The sequence below is a fragment of the Misgurnus anguillicaudatus genome, chromosome 11 (assembly GCF_027580225.2).
Source record: "Misgurnus anguillicaudatus chromosome 11, ASM2758022v2, whole genome shotgun sequence".
Taxonomy (NCBI): domain Eukaryota; kingdom Metazoa; phylum Chordata; class Actinopteri; order Cypriniformes; family Cobitidae; genus Misgurnus; species Misgurnus anguillicaudatus.
Genome location: NC_073347.2, coordinates 28,069,781 through 28,084,807, shown reverse-complemented (window position 1 = coordinate 28,084,807; position 15,027 = coordinate 28,069,781). Strand labels below are relative to the sequence as shown.

The 15,027-nt window shown below is 37.7% G+C and overlaps 2 protein-coding genes across 3 annotated transcripts in view; one reads left to right on the top strand and one right to left on the bottom strand.

The window, feature by feature from the left end:
• The window catches only part of syne2b (spectrin repeat containing, nuclear envelope 2b), a 191,307-nt gene extending 182,164 nt beyond the window's left edge, over window positions 1–9,143 (top strand). Inside the window, exon 132 of the mRNA XM_073873482.1 lies at window positions 7,354–9,143. Within this exon, the coding sequence (XP_073729583.1) occupies window positions 7,354–7,555 (202 nt within the window). The 3' untranslated portion in view covers window positions 7,556–9,143. The remainder of the gene's footprint in view (window positions 1–7,353) is intronic.
• Window positions 9,144–10,071: 928 nt separating this feature from the next.
• The window catches only part of esr2b (estrogen receptor 2b), a 28,031-nt gene continuing 23,075 nt past the window's right edge, over window positions 10,072–15,027 (bottom strand). For both annotated transcript variants that reach the window (XM_055170329.2, XM_055170330.2), the window contains exons 9-10: window positions 14,741–14,938; window positions 10,072–10,296 (exon numbers count right to left, since the gene is read on the bottom strand). In XM_055170329.2, coding sequence (XP_055026304.2) covers window positions 10,230–10,296; window positions 14,741–14,938 — 265 coding nt within the window. In that variant the 3' untranslated portion in view covers window positions 10,072–10,229. The remainder of the gene's footprint in view (window positions 10,297–14,740; window positions 14,939–15,027) is intronic.

Here is a 15,027-nt window from a genome sequence, read left to right as displayed (position 1 = left end):
CACCTTCGTGATTTTAGGCTCAAGTTTGAAGTAGTTATAAGCGAGAATAGGCATTTTTCGAATCTCGTGACCACTAGGTGGCGCTGTGACGAAACGTTGCAGGCACCCTCAGGTCATGACTGTAATGACATATACCAAGTTTCGTGTCGATACAATAAAGTTTTGCGAAGATACGGCCTCACGTCCGTTTTGGCGTGCTCGCCGCCATATATGTTGTCAATTTATACGAGAACGCATTGGTCTATCAAAAAGCTTTTGATAACTTTTTGTCAGGGGTGTCTCTAGATGCTACATACCAAAGGACATGCAAATCCGACGGACGGTCTAGGAGGAGTTCGAAAAAGTAGGTTTTACGGAAAATTCAAAATGGCGGAAAGATGTGCATGACACAAATGACATCAACATGTGCAATTGAATCATCATGAGCCAAGGATTCAGAGGAAACAAGAATTTATTTTCTAGGACTCACGGGTCAGAAGTTGTGAGCATGAACATAAGTGGATTTTTGGACTGTTGGTGGCGCTAGAGGGTTTGAGTCAGACACACCAATGTTGCTATAGTAACTTCTGTGACTGTCCTCTACATGTGTGCCAAATTTCATAACTTTCCTATGTACGGTTCTATGGGCTGCCATTGACTTTTGGGTGGAAGAACGAGGAACAAGAATAACAATAATAATAATAATAATAAGAAAACTAACAATAACAATAGGGTTCTACGCCCCTTCGGGGCTTGACCCCTAATAATAATAATAATAAGAAAACTAACAATAACAATAGGGTTCTACGCCCCTTCGGGGCTTGACCCCTAATAATTATTATAAATATAGCTGCAAGCAGCAATGCCGGGGTCAAGCCGAAAAGGGCACAGAAGGATGTAAAGTTGCGTTTGGATAAGCAGACCAAAGAACCTAGGTAAACCTCATGATTTCAGATGACAAAACGCAAAAGTAATCAACAAAAATAATCTATGTTCTTGTCTACTGCAATCATCCTTCTGTTATTGAGAATCATGGAACATTAGAGCACTGAAAGACATGTATGTGATGTTTGCAGTGGCAAAACATGGGTCACAACATGTTACAGCAAGTTTATTGAGTCAAAAGAGACCACCCCCGTGTCTCTACAATGTTCTGATGCAGAGATATAGCTCTAGCAAAAAACGGTTGATAAGGTATTCTCATTGGTTCCTAGGGAGTGAATTGGCAACCACAAGTGATTATAGTCAAAGCCATGAAAGGAATAATCCATGATGACTTATGGTTTTAGATGTGTTGTTGCAGTAGTTTTAGGCAAAAAATCTCAAAACCAGTAGGTGGCGCAATGACAAAATTGTGCATGCAACATCAGGTCATGATTGTGTTACATCTAGCTAGTTTTATGACTATACACTTTAGTTTAGTTAAGAAACAGTTGTATGACCATAAGGCTGGCTTGTTATCAAAGGTTTTGTTAAATTATAAGGCCATCTAGTGGTGAAAGCATACCATTTTTTTTGTGTAGCCTCAGAATGTGCTCATGCATCAGCGTATCAAATCTGGTGAAAAAATATATTTTCGTTACGAAGTTACAACCATTTATGTGTAAAAAACACAAAATTTGAAGGTAATTTTTCATTTTTTGCATTTTTCGGCCATTTCTGATGAAAATTTTAATATAACGCCAATAGAACTTTTTGTTCAGAAGGTAAGGTTAGTTTCTTGCTATGGTGTTTTCGAGTCGATCGGAAAAACGCTCGCGGAGATATTCACGCGTGTTTTTTAAGCGCTATTTTGCTGCGCAGGGTTAACCGTAAGGCGAATTCTGGCATGTTTGGTATCGTTGGACTCGGCAACTATTCAGAACTCCAAGGAAACCAGTCCCGTGAAAATACGTCAATCGGAGCCAAAGTTATAGGCGTATAAAACATTTCTCTGGCCACTAGGTGGCGCTGCAACGAAACTGTGCATGCTCCTTCAGTTCCTGACTGGCATCACAAGTACCAAGTGTCGTGTCAATAGGCCTAAGTTTGACAAAGATACAGCCTAAAATCTGTTTTTTTGCGCTCTACGTAAACTTCGTTAAGGCGGTATTCGACAACGGATTGCTGTATCGAAATTCTTTTGATAACTTTCTGCCATGAGTGTCTCAAGATGATACATACCAATTTTCGTGGCAATCGGACAAAAGCTCTAGGACGAGTTCGAAAAAGTAGGTTTTACGAATAATACAAAATGGCGGGGAATTTTTCTTGACGGAAAATGATGTCATAGGGTCCAATCGAATCGTCTTGAGCCAAGGAATCAGAGGAAGCATGAATTTTGTTTCTAGGGCTTACGGATAAGAAGTTATAGGCAAAAACATAAGTGCAATTTTGGACTGTTGGTGGCGCTAGTGGGTTAGATATAGAGACTCCAAATTTGCTGTGGGGACACATTGGACTGTCGTTTATCAGTGTGCCAAATTTCATAACTTTCCTACGTACGGTTCTATGGGCTGCCATAGACCGCAATGGCGGAAGAAGAATAACTAATAATAAATATAGCTGCAAGCAGCGATACCGGGGTCAAGCCAAACATGGCAAAAAATGAATCATACGTGATGACTGTCATGATTTAAGATCTAAGTTTGCATTAGTTTTATGAAAAAAATAGTAATTTTCTTGTATCTTGAGACCACTAGGTGGCGCTTTGCAGAAACAATAGATAGAGCCTCAGGTCATGACTGTGATGACACATACCAAATTTAGTGTAAATACAATAAAGCGATACGGAGATATAGCCTTAAATGACTTGACCACTAGGGGGCACTGACCAAACAATAAATTGTGACTCAGGTCTTGATTGTGATGACACCCACCAAATTTGGTGTAAATACGATAAAGAGATGCAGAGATATAGCTTCAAATCTCTTGACCACTAGGGGGCGCCGAAAAGTTTACAAGTCCTTCCAGAACATGTTGCTGATGAATCATACCAAGTTTCATAACAATACGCAATTGCGTTTCTGAAATACTTGAACTTAAAGAAAAAATTCAAAATGGCCGACACACAAAATGGCCGACCAAAAACTATTTGGTATCGTTTGACTCGGCATGCCTCACGAAATCTAACAAGAACACTCTCATAATTTTACATTCAAGTTTGCAGTAGTTATAAGCAAAAATAGACATTTTTTATATCTCGTGACCAGTAGGGGGCAGTGTGACGAAATGGTGCATGCACCCTCAGGTCATCACTGTTATGACATATACCAAGTCTCATATCAATACGCAAAAGTTTTGCGAAGATACAGGCTCAAACACATTTTGGCGTGCTCACCCTCACATTCTTTGATGCGTTATACGACAACGGATAGGTCTACCGAAAAGCTTTTGATAACTTTTTGTCTAGAGTGTCTCTAGATGATGCATACCAAAAATCAAGCCAATCACACGAGCGCTCTAGGAGGAGTTCGAAAAAGTAGGTGTTCAATATAATTCAAAATGGCCGACAGGAAGTAGGTTTGACTCAGACATGTTTGGTACAGTCGGACTCAGCATGAGCCAAGGAATCAATAGAGTGAAGTCTTATGTCATAGTGGCAAATTAATCAAATGATATAAAGATTTTAAACAATTTATTTACATATCCTGACCACTAGGTGGCGCTGTCCTAAAGATTTATAGGTGCGCTCAGAACATGTCACTGATGAACCATGCCAAACTTCGTAGCGATACGCCATTCTGTTTGTGAAATACTGAACTTAATGAGAAAATTCAAAATGGCCGACACCCAAAATGGCCGACCGAAAACCGTTTGGTATCGTTTGACTCGGCATGCCTCAAGGAATCTAACAAGACCAACTTCATGATTTTAGACTCAAGTCTGAAGTAGTTATAAGCGAAAATAAGCATTTTTCGAATCTCGTGACCACTAGGTGGCGCTGTGACGAAACGTTGCAGGCACCCTCAGGTCATGACTGTTATGACATATACCAAGTTTCGGGTCGATACACCAAAGTGTTTTGAAGATACAGCCACACGTCCGTTTTGGCGTGCTCGCCGCCATATATGTTGTCACTTTATATGAGAACGCATTGGTCTATCAAAAAGCTTTTGATAACTTTTTGTCTTGGGTGTCTCTAGATGCTACATACCAAAGGACATGCAAATCGGACAAACGGTCTAGGAGGAGTTCGAAAAAGTAGGTTTTACGAAAAATTCAAAATGGCGGAAAGATGTGCATGACACAAATGACATCAATGTGTGCATTTGAATCATCACGAGTCAAGGATTCAGAGGAAACAAGAATTTAGTTTCTAGGACTCACGGGTCAGAAGTTATGAGCATGAACATAAGTGGATTTTTGGACTGTTGGTGGCGCTAGAGGGTTTGAGTCAGACACACCAATGTTGCTATAGTAACTTCTAAGACCGTCCTCTACATGTGTGCCAAATTTCATAACTTTCCTATGTACGGTTCTATGGGCTGCCATTGACTTCAATGGCGGAAGAACAAGAAGAAGAATAATATATAATAATAATAATAATAAGAAAACTAACAATAACAATAGGGTTCTACGCCCCTTCGGGGCTTGACCCCTAATAATAAAATTAAGAAAACTAACAAATACAATAGGGTTCTACGCCCCTTCGGGGCTTGACCCCTAAATATAGCTGCAAGCAGCAATGCCGGGGTCAAGCCGAAAAGGGCACAGAAGGATGTAAAGTTGCGTTTGGATAAGCAGACTAAAGAACCTAGGGAAACCTTATGATTTCAGATGAAAAAAATGCAAAAGTAATCAACAAAAATAATCTATGTTCTTGTCTACTGCAATCGTCCTTCTGTTATTGACGATCATGGAACATTAGAGCACTGAAAGACATGTATGTGATGTTTGCAGTGGCAAAACATGGGTCACAACATGTTACAGCAAGTTAAATGAGTCAAAAGAACCATCCCCATGTCTCTACGCTGTTCTGATGCAGAGAAAAAGCTGTTGCAAAAACAGTTGATAAGGTATTCTCATTGGTTTCTAGACAGTAAATTTACATCCACCAGTGATTATAATCCAAGCCATGAAATGAATAATCCATGATGATTTATGGTTTTAGATGTGTTTGTTGCAGTAGTTTTAGGCAAAAATTACCATTTTCTATCTCAAAACCACTAGGTGGCGCTGTGACAAAATTGTGCATGCAACTTCAGGTCATGATTACGTTACATTGAGCTAGTTTTATGTCTATACACTTTAGTTTAGTGAAGAAACAGTTGTATGACCATAGGGCTGGCTTGATATCACAGGTTTTGTTCAATTATAACGCCAACTAGTGGTGCAAGCAAGCAATTTTTTTTGTGTAGCCTCAGACTGTGGTCGTACATCAGCGTATCAAATCTGGTGAAAAAATCTCTTTTCGTTGCGAAGTTATAACCATTTATGTGTAAAAAATACAAAATTTAAAGGTAATTTTTCGTTTTTTGCATTTTTCGGCCATTTCTGATGAAAATTTTAATATAACGCCAATAGAACTTTTTGTTCAGAAGGTAAGGTTAGTTTCTTCCTATGGTGTTTTTGAGTCGATCAGAATTACGCTCGCGGAGATATTCGCGCGTGTTTTTTAAGCGCTATTTTGCTGCGCAGGGTTAACCGTAAGGCGAATTCTGGCAAGTTTGGTATCGTTGGACTCGGCAACTATTCAAAACTCCAAGGAAACAAGTCCCGTGACAATACATTGACCGCAGCCAAAGTTATAGGCGTGTAATACATTAATCTGACCACTAGGTGGCGCTGCAACGAAACTGTGCATGCACCCTCAGTTCCTGACTGGCATCACAAGTACCAAGTGTCATGTCAATAGGCCTAAGTTTGACGAAGATACAGCCTAAAATCAGTTTTTTTGCACTCTACGCAAAATTTGTTAAGGCGGTATACGACAACGGATTGGTGTATTGAAATTCTTTTGATAACTTTTTGCCATGAGTGTCTCTAGATGCTACGTGCCGATTTTCGTGGCAATCGGACAAAAGCTCTAGGACAAGTTCGAAAAAGTAGGTTTTACGAATAATTCAAAATAGTGGAAAAAATTTTATGACGGAAAATGACGTCATAGGGTCCTTTTGAATCGTCTTGAGCCAAGGAATCAGAGGAAATGAAAATTGTGTTTCTAGGACATACGGACCAGAAGTTATAAGCAAAAACATAAGTGCAACTTTGGACTGTTGGTGGCGCTAGCGGGTTAGACATAGAGACTCCAAATTTGCTGTGGGGACACACTGGAGTGTCCTTTATCAGTGTGCCAAATTTCATAACTTTCCTACGTACGGTTCTATGGGCTGCCATAGACCGCAATGGCGGAAGAAGAATAACTAATAATAATTGTAAAAAGAAAACTAACAAATACAATAGGGGTCTTCGCCCCTTCGGGGCTTGACCCCTAAAAAGAAAACTAACAAATACAATAGGGGTCTTCGCCCCTTCGGGGCTTGACCCCTAATAATAATAAGAAAACTAACAATAACAATAGGGTTCTACGCCCCTTCGGGGCTTGACCCCTAATAATGGAAACATTTTCATAAGATCCCCTGGGGTCAATGTGTTAGCATGACAGAAGCTTGATGCTGTCGAGAGAACAAGCAACAGACGGCATTTTTCTTTCGCCCGAGTGCCTCTCACGTAAATTCTTCGATTTTGAGAGCTTACATTTCTTCCCCATCACAGAAAACCAACACAGGTTTATCAATGCCATCAAAATTACTATTTTGTTTTGTTTGTTTGTTGATCTCCAAGTACAAAGTAGATGAGGAAAACTAGGATTCCATGTGTATTCAAAGCGCCACCATTGTTGTTTACAATGCGTGGAATGGTGCAATGTGATTGGTTGAGCGGATTTATTGCATTCTGCAGAGAAGGAGGACTGGCGGTTGTCGCGGTTTGGAAAAAAGATAGAAAAGATGACAGAATAACACGGTGGATATTGGATTTTGCGTAAAATGAAGAATTTACTTTTTAATACTGATACAATACTGATTTTGGTGGTAAATTTTTTTTTTAAATGGCGTTTATTGCATTTTGGAACCAAACTCTTCAAATATATCAGTGCGCAATATACAAATATTTGTGCTTCAGGGTCAAATTTGTGAAAACCCAACTCAAAATAACACTAGATTGAGTTGAGTACACTTAGATGTCCTTAAGTTTATCTTAAGAAGTACGACATATTCTCTGTATAAGTATAAAATGAGTATGTAAAAGTAGTTTATTTACCAAAGTGTACTTAAAAAAGTGTATTTTAGTGCACTTTTTTCAACTGGGATATTATCAGTTATTAAAAATTGCATGACAATTATACAAAGATTAAAAATGAGTTGTAAATATAACACATTTTTCTTCTTCCAGGTCTGATTCATCCCCAGGAAGGCCGTTTCTGTATCGTGTGTTACGCGCTGCTCTTCCTCTGCACGTCCTCTTTCTACTCTTGCTGGTTGTGGCCTGTCTGGTGCCTCTCTCAGAAGATGACTACAGCTGCACTCTCTCCAACAACTTTGCCCGATCATTTTACCCCATGCTTCTCTACACCAACGGACCACCACCCACATGAGAATAAACCCTGTACCGTTGGTTAACACAGTTTAGAATTAGTGGGACACGTTTACTGGATTTATCTCCTATGGCCATGAGAGATAAAGCCAGTAACATGTCTGCAACAATCAGAACCGTGCACTTGTACAGTGACATCACTTCCTGTTTCAGGTTCCAGCATCAAAGAGGGATTGTGCTAAAGTCACATTAACCCCTAGAAACATGTATATATGTATTCTTACATGAAAGAAATCCTCATCAAAGGTGCACTAAATTTATAGTATGTAGCAGAACAGAAGTCATCTGCCATTGAGTCAAATGCTCTTGGTCACGGGAAAAAAGTATTTATTTTTAAAATATAATCTATAGCTCGCATAGACTTTGAGCCATCTGTATTTTTAAATAGAAATCCTTGAGATGTTTGACTGATAAAACACCTGATGATCAGGTTATGTTTATACAAATTGAAGTCTAGGTGTGCAGTGACTTGCAATGACTTTATTTTTAGCTTGTTAAGAATGAAGAGACAGCGAGCTGTCAGGGTGTGTGCAAATGTTAATTTATTCAGCTTTTAAGTTTTGTGTGTGCGTGAAAAAATACTGAAATTGTTAAATTATCCAATTATTACGTCATCTCAATAGAGATGTAAAATAATATACATTGCTCTGTTTGGGTTGTTTAGGTGTTTCACAGACACTAATTTTAAAGCCATTTCAAAAGTATATGTGTGAATGTATTTATTTTTATTTCTACACATATCAGAAAATTATTTGTCTATTGATGTTGCTACTGTCATGGCAAAACCTACACAGTGAAATTTACGCATAATTGTGAACCTGGACCACCAAACCAGTCATAAAAGTCATTTTTTGAAATTGAGATTTATACATCATCTAAAAGCTATAAATAAATATGCCTAAAAATAATAAATACGTTTTCCGTTGATGTATCGTTTGTTAGGATAGGACAATATTTTGCCGAGTTAAAACTATTTGAAAGTTTGGAATTTGAGGGTGCAAGAAAATCTAAATACTGAGAAAATCGCCTTTAAAGTTGTCTAAATTAAGTCCTTAGCAACACATATTACTAATGATAAATACATTTTGTATATATTTACATTAGGAAATTTACCAAATATCTTCATGCAACATGATCTTTACTTAATATTCTAATGATTTTTGGCATATAAAATCTATAATTTTAACCCATACAATACAAATATACCCGTGCTACTTTACTAAAAGTGTCGCATCATAAGTTTTGTCCGGTTATTTACGTAAAGAATGTTTTTCAGTCTGTGTGTTTTAAATTAATTATTATATGGATTTCATTATGGATCAACTAAAATATGCCATAAATCCCAGAGAAATATTTACTTCATCATGAATTTATTTGCAGAAAATGTTGCGCTGCAAATGTGAGCTGGTGGACAAAGACAACAGAGATAAGTGTGCAGTTTGCGCATTTACTTTTTTGTTTAAAGTTTAAAGTTGTTGGATACAAATAAATGTGTATAAATGTGTCATCTAATCCCCACACAACTTATTTAATTTGTCTGTGTACAGTTTTGCCAATAAAAATCTAGTTTTTTGGTCTTCTGCTGTGTTCATGCTGTTAGTTCGTGCTTTCTTTACCTCGGGATGCAGAGACCAATGTAAACACTTTTAGCACCTGCAAAATGTGGTTGAGCCACTGGATGTTTTTCAATCATCCAACACATCTGAAATAAAACATCCCAAAAGTCATGCTTTCAGAATAAAATAAGACTTTTCTGTTAAATGTGCACAAAAGCCAGACTTTACATAAAACACTGAACAAGACTCATCATACATGAACAAGACATAGACATTTTAAGTCACATTTACAATCACCACGAAAACTTTACAATCAGCAAGCACCACAGACCAGCAATTACAACAACCCCAGCATCTTACAAATACAGACATGATGTACAAAAATGCATAAACTTATGTACTATGCACCTTTTCATAGAGTAGTAGTTTGGCCAGTCTTTACAGAGTATGAGAAATAAGGCATCATTTATTAGAGATGTTTGATTTGGTCAATCCTCACTTTACTATTAACTGGTATACTTGCTAAATACTAAATATTTTAGATGCAATGTGTAATTTCTCAATCAATATTATTATATTTTTGGGGAACCTAACCTAACTGGACATGACAACACTGATTTACTCAGTGGTGTGAGTTTGGTGTGGACTACCCCAAAAATAAAAAAATTTAAAATTATTTTGTTTTTCTTCGCTCTACAGTTTGTTGTACAATGTGTTTTTTTTATATAAATTTGAATTAAATTGAACTAGCAACCAGTCAATAAGAGATGGGGAGTGTTTGAAACTTTGAAAACATCCCTATTATTGTTTTACAGAAATAACACATTTCACCTTTGATGGAAACGGCTTCGTCTATTAAAAGATTCAGCAGTAGAATGAGAGACTGAGAACATTAAACACAACATTTGTCATGATAGGACATTTCTCCATGTTGACATTATGCCAAAAGAAAAGGCAAATGATGTAGTTCAAATTTAATGTCGGTAATGATGAAGCAGGATTGAGAACTGTTTGTAAACCCAGTTCGGTTCAGGTTGTCATTTACTATCTATAATTGTCTTTTCCAGATCAGACTAATGCTGGATCCAGAGAGATTTTTACCCCACAAAAGAGAGAATGTCAGTCTGTATCCATGTGCTCTCTGTTTGGGCTAGAACATAATTTCCCGGTCACTGTCTCCGTAGATCTAGAGAGGCAGACAATATGTCATAATGTTACTTCAGCTATGAAAACCTTTTACATTTAAAAAATATTACATTTTAAACCAATCATCACAATACATTTAATTTTGCAAAACATTAATGATCCAGAATTACAGTATGTTACAATATGTAAAACATGTGAGTGCTCTATTTGCAATAGAGTATGGATGGGATGATTACCGGTTTCACGGTTAACCATGGTAAAATGTCCTGACGGTTAGTATTATCGTTTAAAATTTAATTATCATTACTTGCGGTAAATCCTGTCCAGCCAGAATCAGTTTGACGCAGGCGCGCACATGCAACATAGTGTTTTGCACAAGAAAGCATTTAAGGGATAATGTATTGTATTCATTCACGGTACACTTATTAGACAGATTTATTATTTTTTACCGCAGAAATAATTTCAAGGACATGAAATATTAAATGTAAACTTGTTCAAATGTTTTCAGTGTGTGTATCAGTTCTTTTTAAACATTTCCATCTTATTTTAACAAAACCATGATAATATTGATAATCGTGATAACTTTGGTCACTATAATCATAATATGAAATTTTCATACAGTCTCATCCCTACAAAAGAGGTCTAGCGGATGAAGAAAACTATATATTTTAAATGCAAACATTAAGTGCGATTCGTACATGCAAAGATGCTGTTTGAAGCATAAAGTTGTCTCGGAATATACATTTAAAGGGGACATATCATGAAAATCTGACTTTTTCCATGTTTAAATGCTATAATGGGGTCTCCAGTGCTTCTATCAACCTAGAAAATGTGAAAAAGATCAACCCAGTAACTTAGTTTTGGTAAACAATTCTCTGCAAGCTAGGGTTGCCGCGGTGACGGAATTTTCCCACCGGTTAATCAGCGCGTCACAAACTCGCGTGATCCCGGTATCACCGAGTGGGAGGGGCTTATAAATGTGCATGCAGACGTGCACATTTTACTTTCACTTTTGAATTACGCAACTGTTTAAATGCATCGCTTGCGTAAGCTGCGTTAAATCGCCAATGAATTTGCGTGCAATGTGAGTGCAACAGCTGGTTTACTTAAGTGCTTGAGTCAATGTGCGCAGGTAATTCTCACAGAACCCGCCAGTCCCAAGCAAAGCAACCGGCTACTTCTCCATAAAAGCGCTGCTTGAATGATGGGTTTAATATTTTTCTTGATGAAAAACACAACAACAAAACGATCCCGCTTATATTAAACATAATATATGTATATTATAACAAAAACGAGCAAAGCACGCGGCTTCTGTCATCATCTGGTCAGTCAGCTCGCCTCGCAAACTCTTACAGAAATAAATGAAATCTGACACCTGCGGCTCCTCTATGACGTGACGCCCGTTCAGCCCCGCTGAATTCAGACAACAGACACATTCAGTTGTAAGTGTTTGCTCTCTCTAACCAAACTAAATGATTTAATAACACAAAAATACCAACACGACGGTGAAAGACGGTGTCGCGGTGGGCAAGTGATATAACCGGTGAGAGGCTGAAGCACCGGTTATCACCGTTTCACCGACTATCGCGGCAAGCCTACTGCAAGCATGTGAAAAAATAGCTTCTTGAAATTTGGGATAAGACCGCCCTTTAGGGCTCTATCTTACACCCGGCGCAATGCAGCGCAATGCGCGACGCAAGTGTCTTTCGCTAGTTTCCACCCAGCGCAATTATAATTTTCACGTTTAGCGCCACGTTGTTTAAATAGCAAATGCATTTGCGCCCCCTTTTGCGCCAATGGGCGTCCTGGTCTGAAAATGAGGTGTGTTCAGGCGCATTGTTTGAGGCAACTAAAATAGACTACGCCATTGACCAACAAAAACCTGCTCTAAAGTCTAAAGTCAATGGCGCAATGTGTTTTATGTTATTTAAAGAGCGCATTAGTAATATGCGCCTCAACGGGACGACAACGCGGGTTTGCTTATCACATAGTACATGAATGCGCAGCAGCACCAAAACGCTTTTAAATATGAAAGATTAAAGGATTGAATGTAAAAGATTATTATTGAGTCTCTTGGACATAAATGAGGACAATTATGAGACGTAAGAAGGCGCAAAGAGCTGCTTCACCTGTAGACTGGTAAGTAAATAAATGCTTTGCTTTAAACAAATGCATCATGTTTTTTTTTTTTTAATGCTACCTCACGGATTTATTGTATATGATGACTCTGTACCTGTGGATATGGTGAAATGAGAAACATTTTTATGCTTAAAAAAAGGTTAAAAAAACTTGTGATGCTGTCCAAGTGCTGAAACGCGCGGAAAGCCTTTTGTAAATATTTTATCTCCTGTTTGTTACAAATAAAGTATTTTTAGAGTACAAACCTTTTCTTACATACTTGTAAAGTATTTTTTGATGATATTGGATAGCCATACATTTAAAGCAATTAAAAGCCTGCTTTTTTACTTCCATGACTAAAAGAAAACGATTTTTAAAGATTTTAATAAAAAATAACAATTTCAATACAAGTGAAAAACAACACAGTTATTTAAAATAAATCTAAAAACTGGTGGTCTTCTTCCTCCGCTTAGTTTTTCAGTTTACAAAGTCCGTCATCTAAATAGGGATTAGACATAGCGCCAGCGCAACATGTTTTTAAAGGGGATGAGAGCTGAGACTCTCATTGGTTTATTGCACGTTACGCCCAAAATACTCCCATTACAATAGGACCAACCCTTTTCGACCATGCGCTCGGCGCACAAACCATTTTCCCCGTCGTTAAATTAGCAAAAGTGGATTCGGACACGCCCATTTAGACATTGTGCTGTGCGCTTTAGACAATGCGCTTAGATCGTTAAAATAGGGCCCAGAATCTGCACTATCCAAGCACGACACTGCCATTTAGTGCAGAGATCAGCTTGGCATTTTAAAGGACGCACCCAAAACAGCACATTTTTGCTCACACCAATAAGTGTCAATTTTAAAATGTTATAATAAATTATTTATATGGTATTTTGAGATAAAACTTTACATATGTACTCTTGAGACACCAAAGATTTATTTTACATCTTTAAAAAGTCTTGTGAAATGTCTCCTTTAAGTCGTGCAAAATGTTTATAGAAATAATATATATAAATAATTCTCATGACTGATTAACAGTTCATATTTAACATGGGCGTGGGACGCAATATAAATGTGGGTGGGTCCAAAATATTTACTGGAGTAGATCCCATTTTCTTGTATTCTGGAGCCTTTTAAACAATTGCGTTTATAGCTTAAACGCTCTGTAAAGCTTGTTGTGGGAGTGCATCATGCGAAAGTAGTGAAAAAACGAAATTGAGATTGAATTATATGAACTCTAAAGGAGCCAAGTGGATTTGAGTTTAATTTATTATGGCATTCCTCTAGTGCAGTGGTCTCTTACATGGTGCCTGTGAGTTGCTTGCCAAAGCATATTTTTTATATTAGCTTGGCTTCTATTACGAATGTTAACATTTGTAACAACACTAAAACATATCAACAAATAATATAAAATAGTCGGAGCCAATGGTGTAGTGGACAGTGCTCTGACACATGGTGAAGACGCACTTCTATTTTATTAAAGGTGCAGTGTGTAATTTTTAGAAGGATCTCTTGACAGAAATGCAAAATATTATACAAAACTATATTATCAGGGGTGTATAAAGACCTTTTTATGATGAACTGTTATGTTTTTATTACCTGAGAATGAGACGTTTTTATGTACATCTACAGAGGATCCCCTTACGTGGAAGTCGCCATTTTGTGCCGCCATGTTTCTACGGAAGCCCTTACCGGACAAACTTTTTTTACTAAGTTGTCTCGGTCAATTACATGTTTTTCCGGTGGCGGCTACCGTAGCTTCTCTATGCGTTTCAAAAGTGAGGGGTGAGCGGTGGACTGAGCAATTGGTTGCAATTCGCAACCTCACCACTGAATGCCGCTAAAATGTACACACTGCACCTTTAAGATACAAACAGAAAATACAGAAAATATGTACAAAAAAATAAATATTAAATGTTCAGGACTAAATGTCTTCTTTAGGCACTGTCTATGTTTAGTGTGACCTCTCTTGGCACTAAACACAACTTGAGCGTTTTTAAGCAGAATGAAGTAAAAAACTAATTTCTTTAAAATTAGAAATTAGGATTTCATTTTATTTAGGTTTAAGAGATCCTGCAGTTTCCTACTATTGCTCAAGTAGAAGGAGAGTTTACCCTCAAAACTTGACACATCAGTTTACATTTTTATAGAGTTTTTAATACTACATACACATTTCCTGTATTTGCTGGATGTATTCTATTAAATAGACTGAGAAACAATTATACATGATCACTATAACATTGCAAAAACAACCAATTTAATTCTGGCATTGTGGCTTTTGCACAGTACTGTATGTGCCACATTTGGTTCCGACGCCCATTTAGGATCCTCAAAAAACTGTATAATAATGAGTATTGAGTCACCGTGGTCTGTGGTGGCTCTCCTGGCTGTTCTCCTCTGTTAGTGCTGTCTGCTTTCTGGACGTGTGGTTGGGTTCGGTGTGGGTATCTAGCATCCGGCTGCTCTGAGACGTGTTAGCATCCAGCATCTCCAGCAGAAGATCATACAGCAACACCACGTTTTTTCTCTTCATGCTTGACAGATGCTCAATGCCTTTGTTGCTACAGGCAACAGGAGAAAAGGAGTGTGAGACATTATATCTGTATGATCTAGAAGAGCAAGCTAGTAAAAACCCGTTATGGGATGGTGG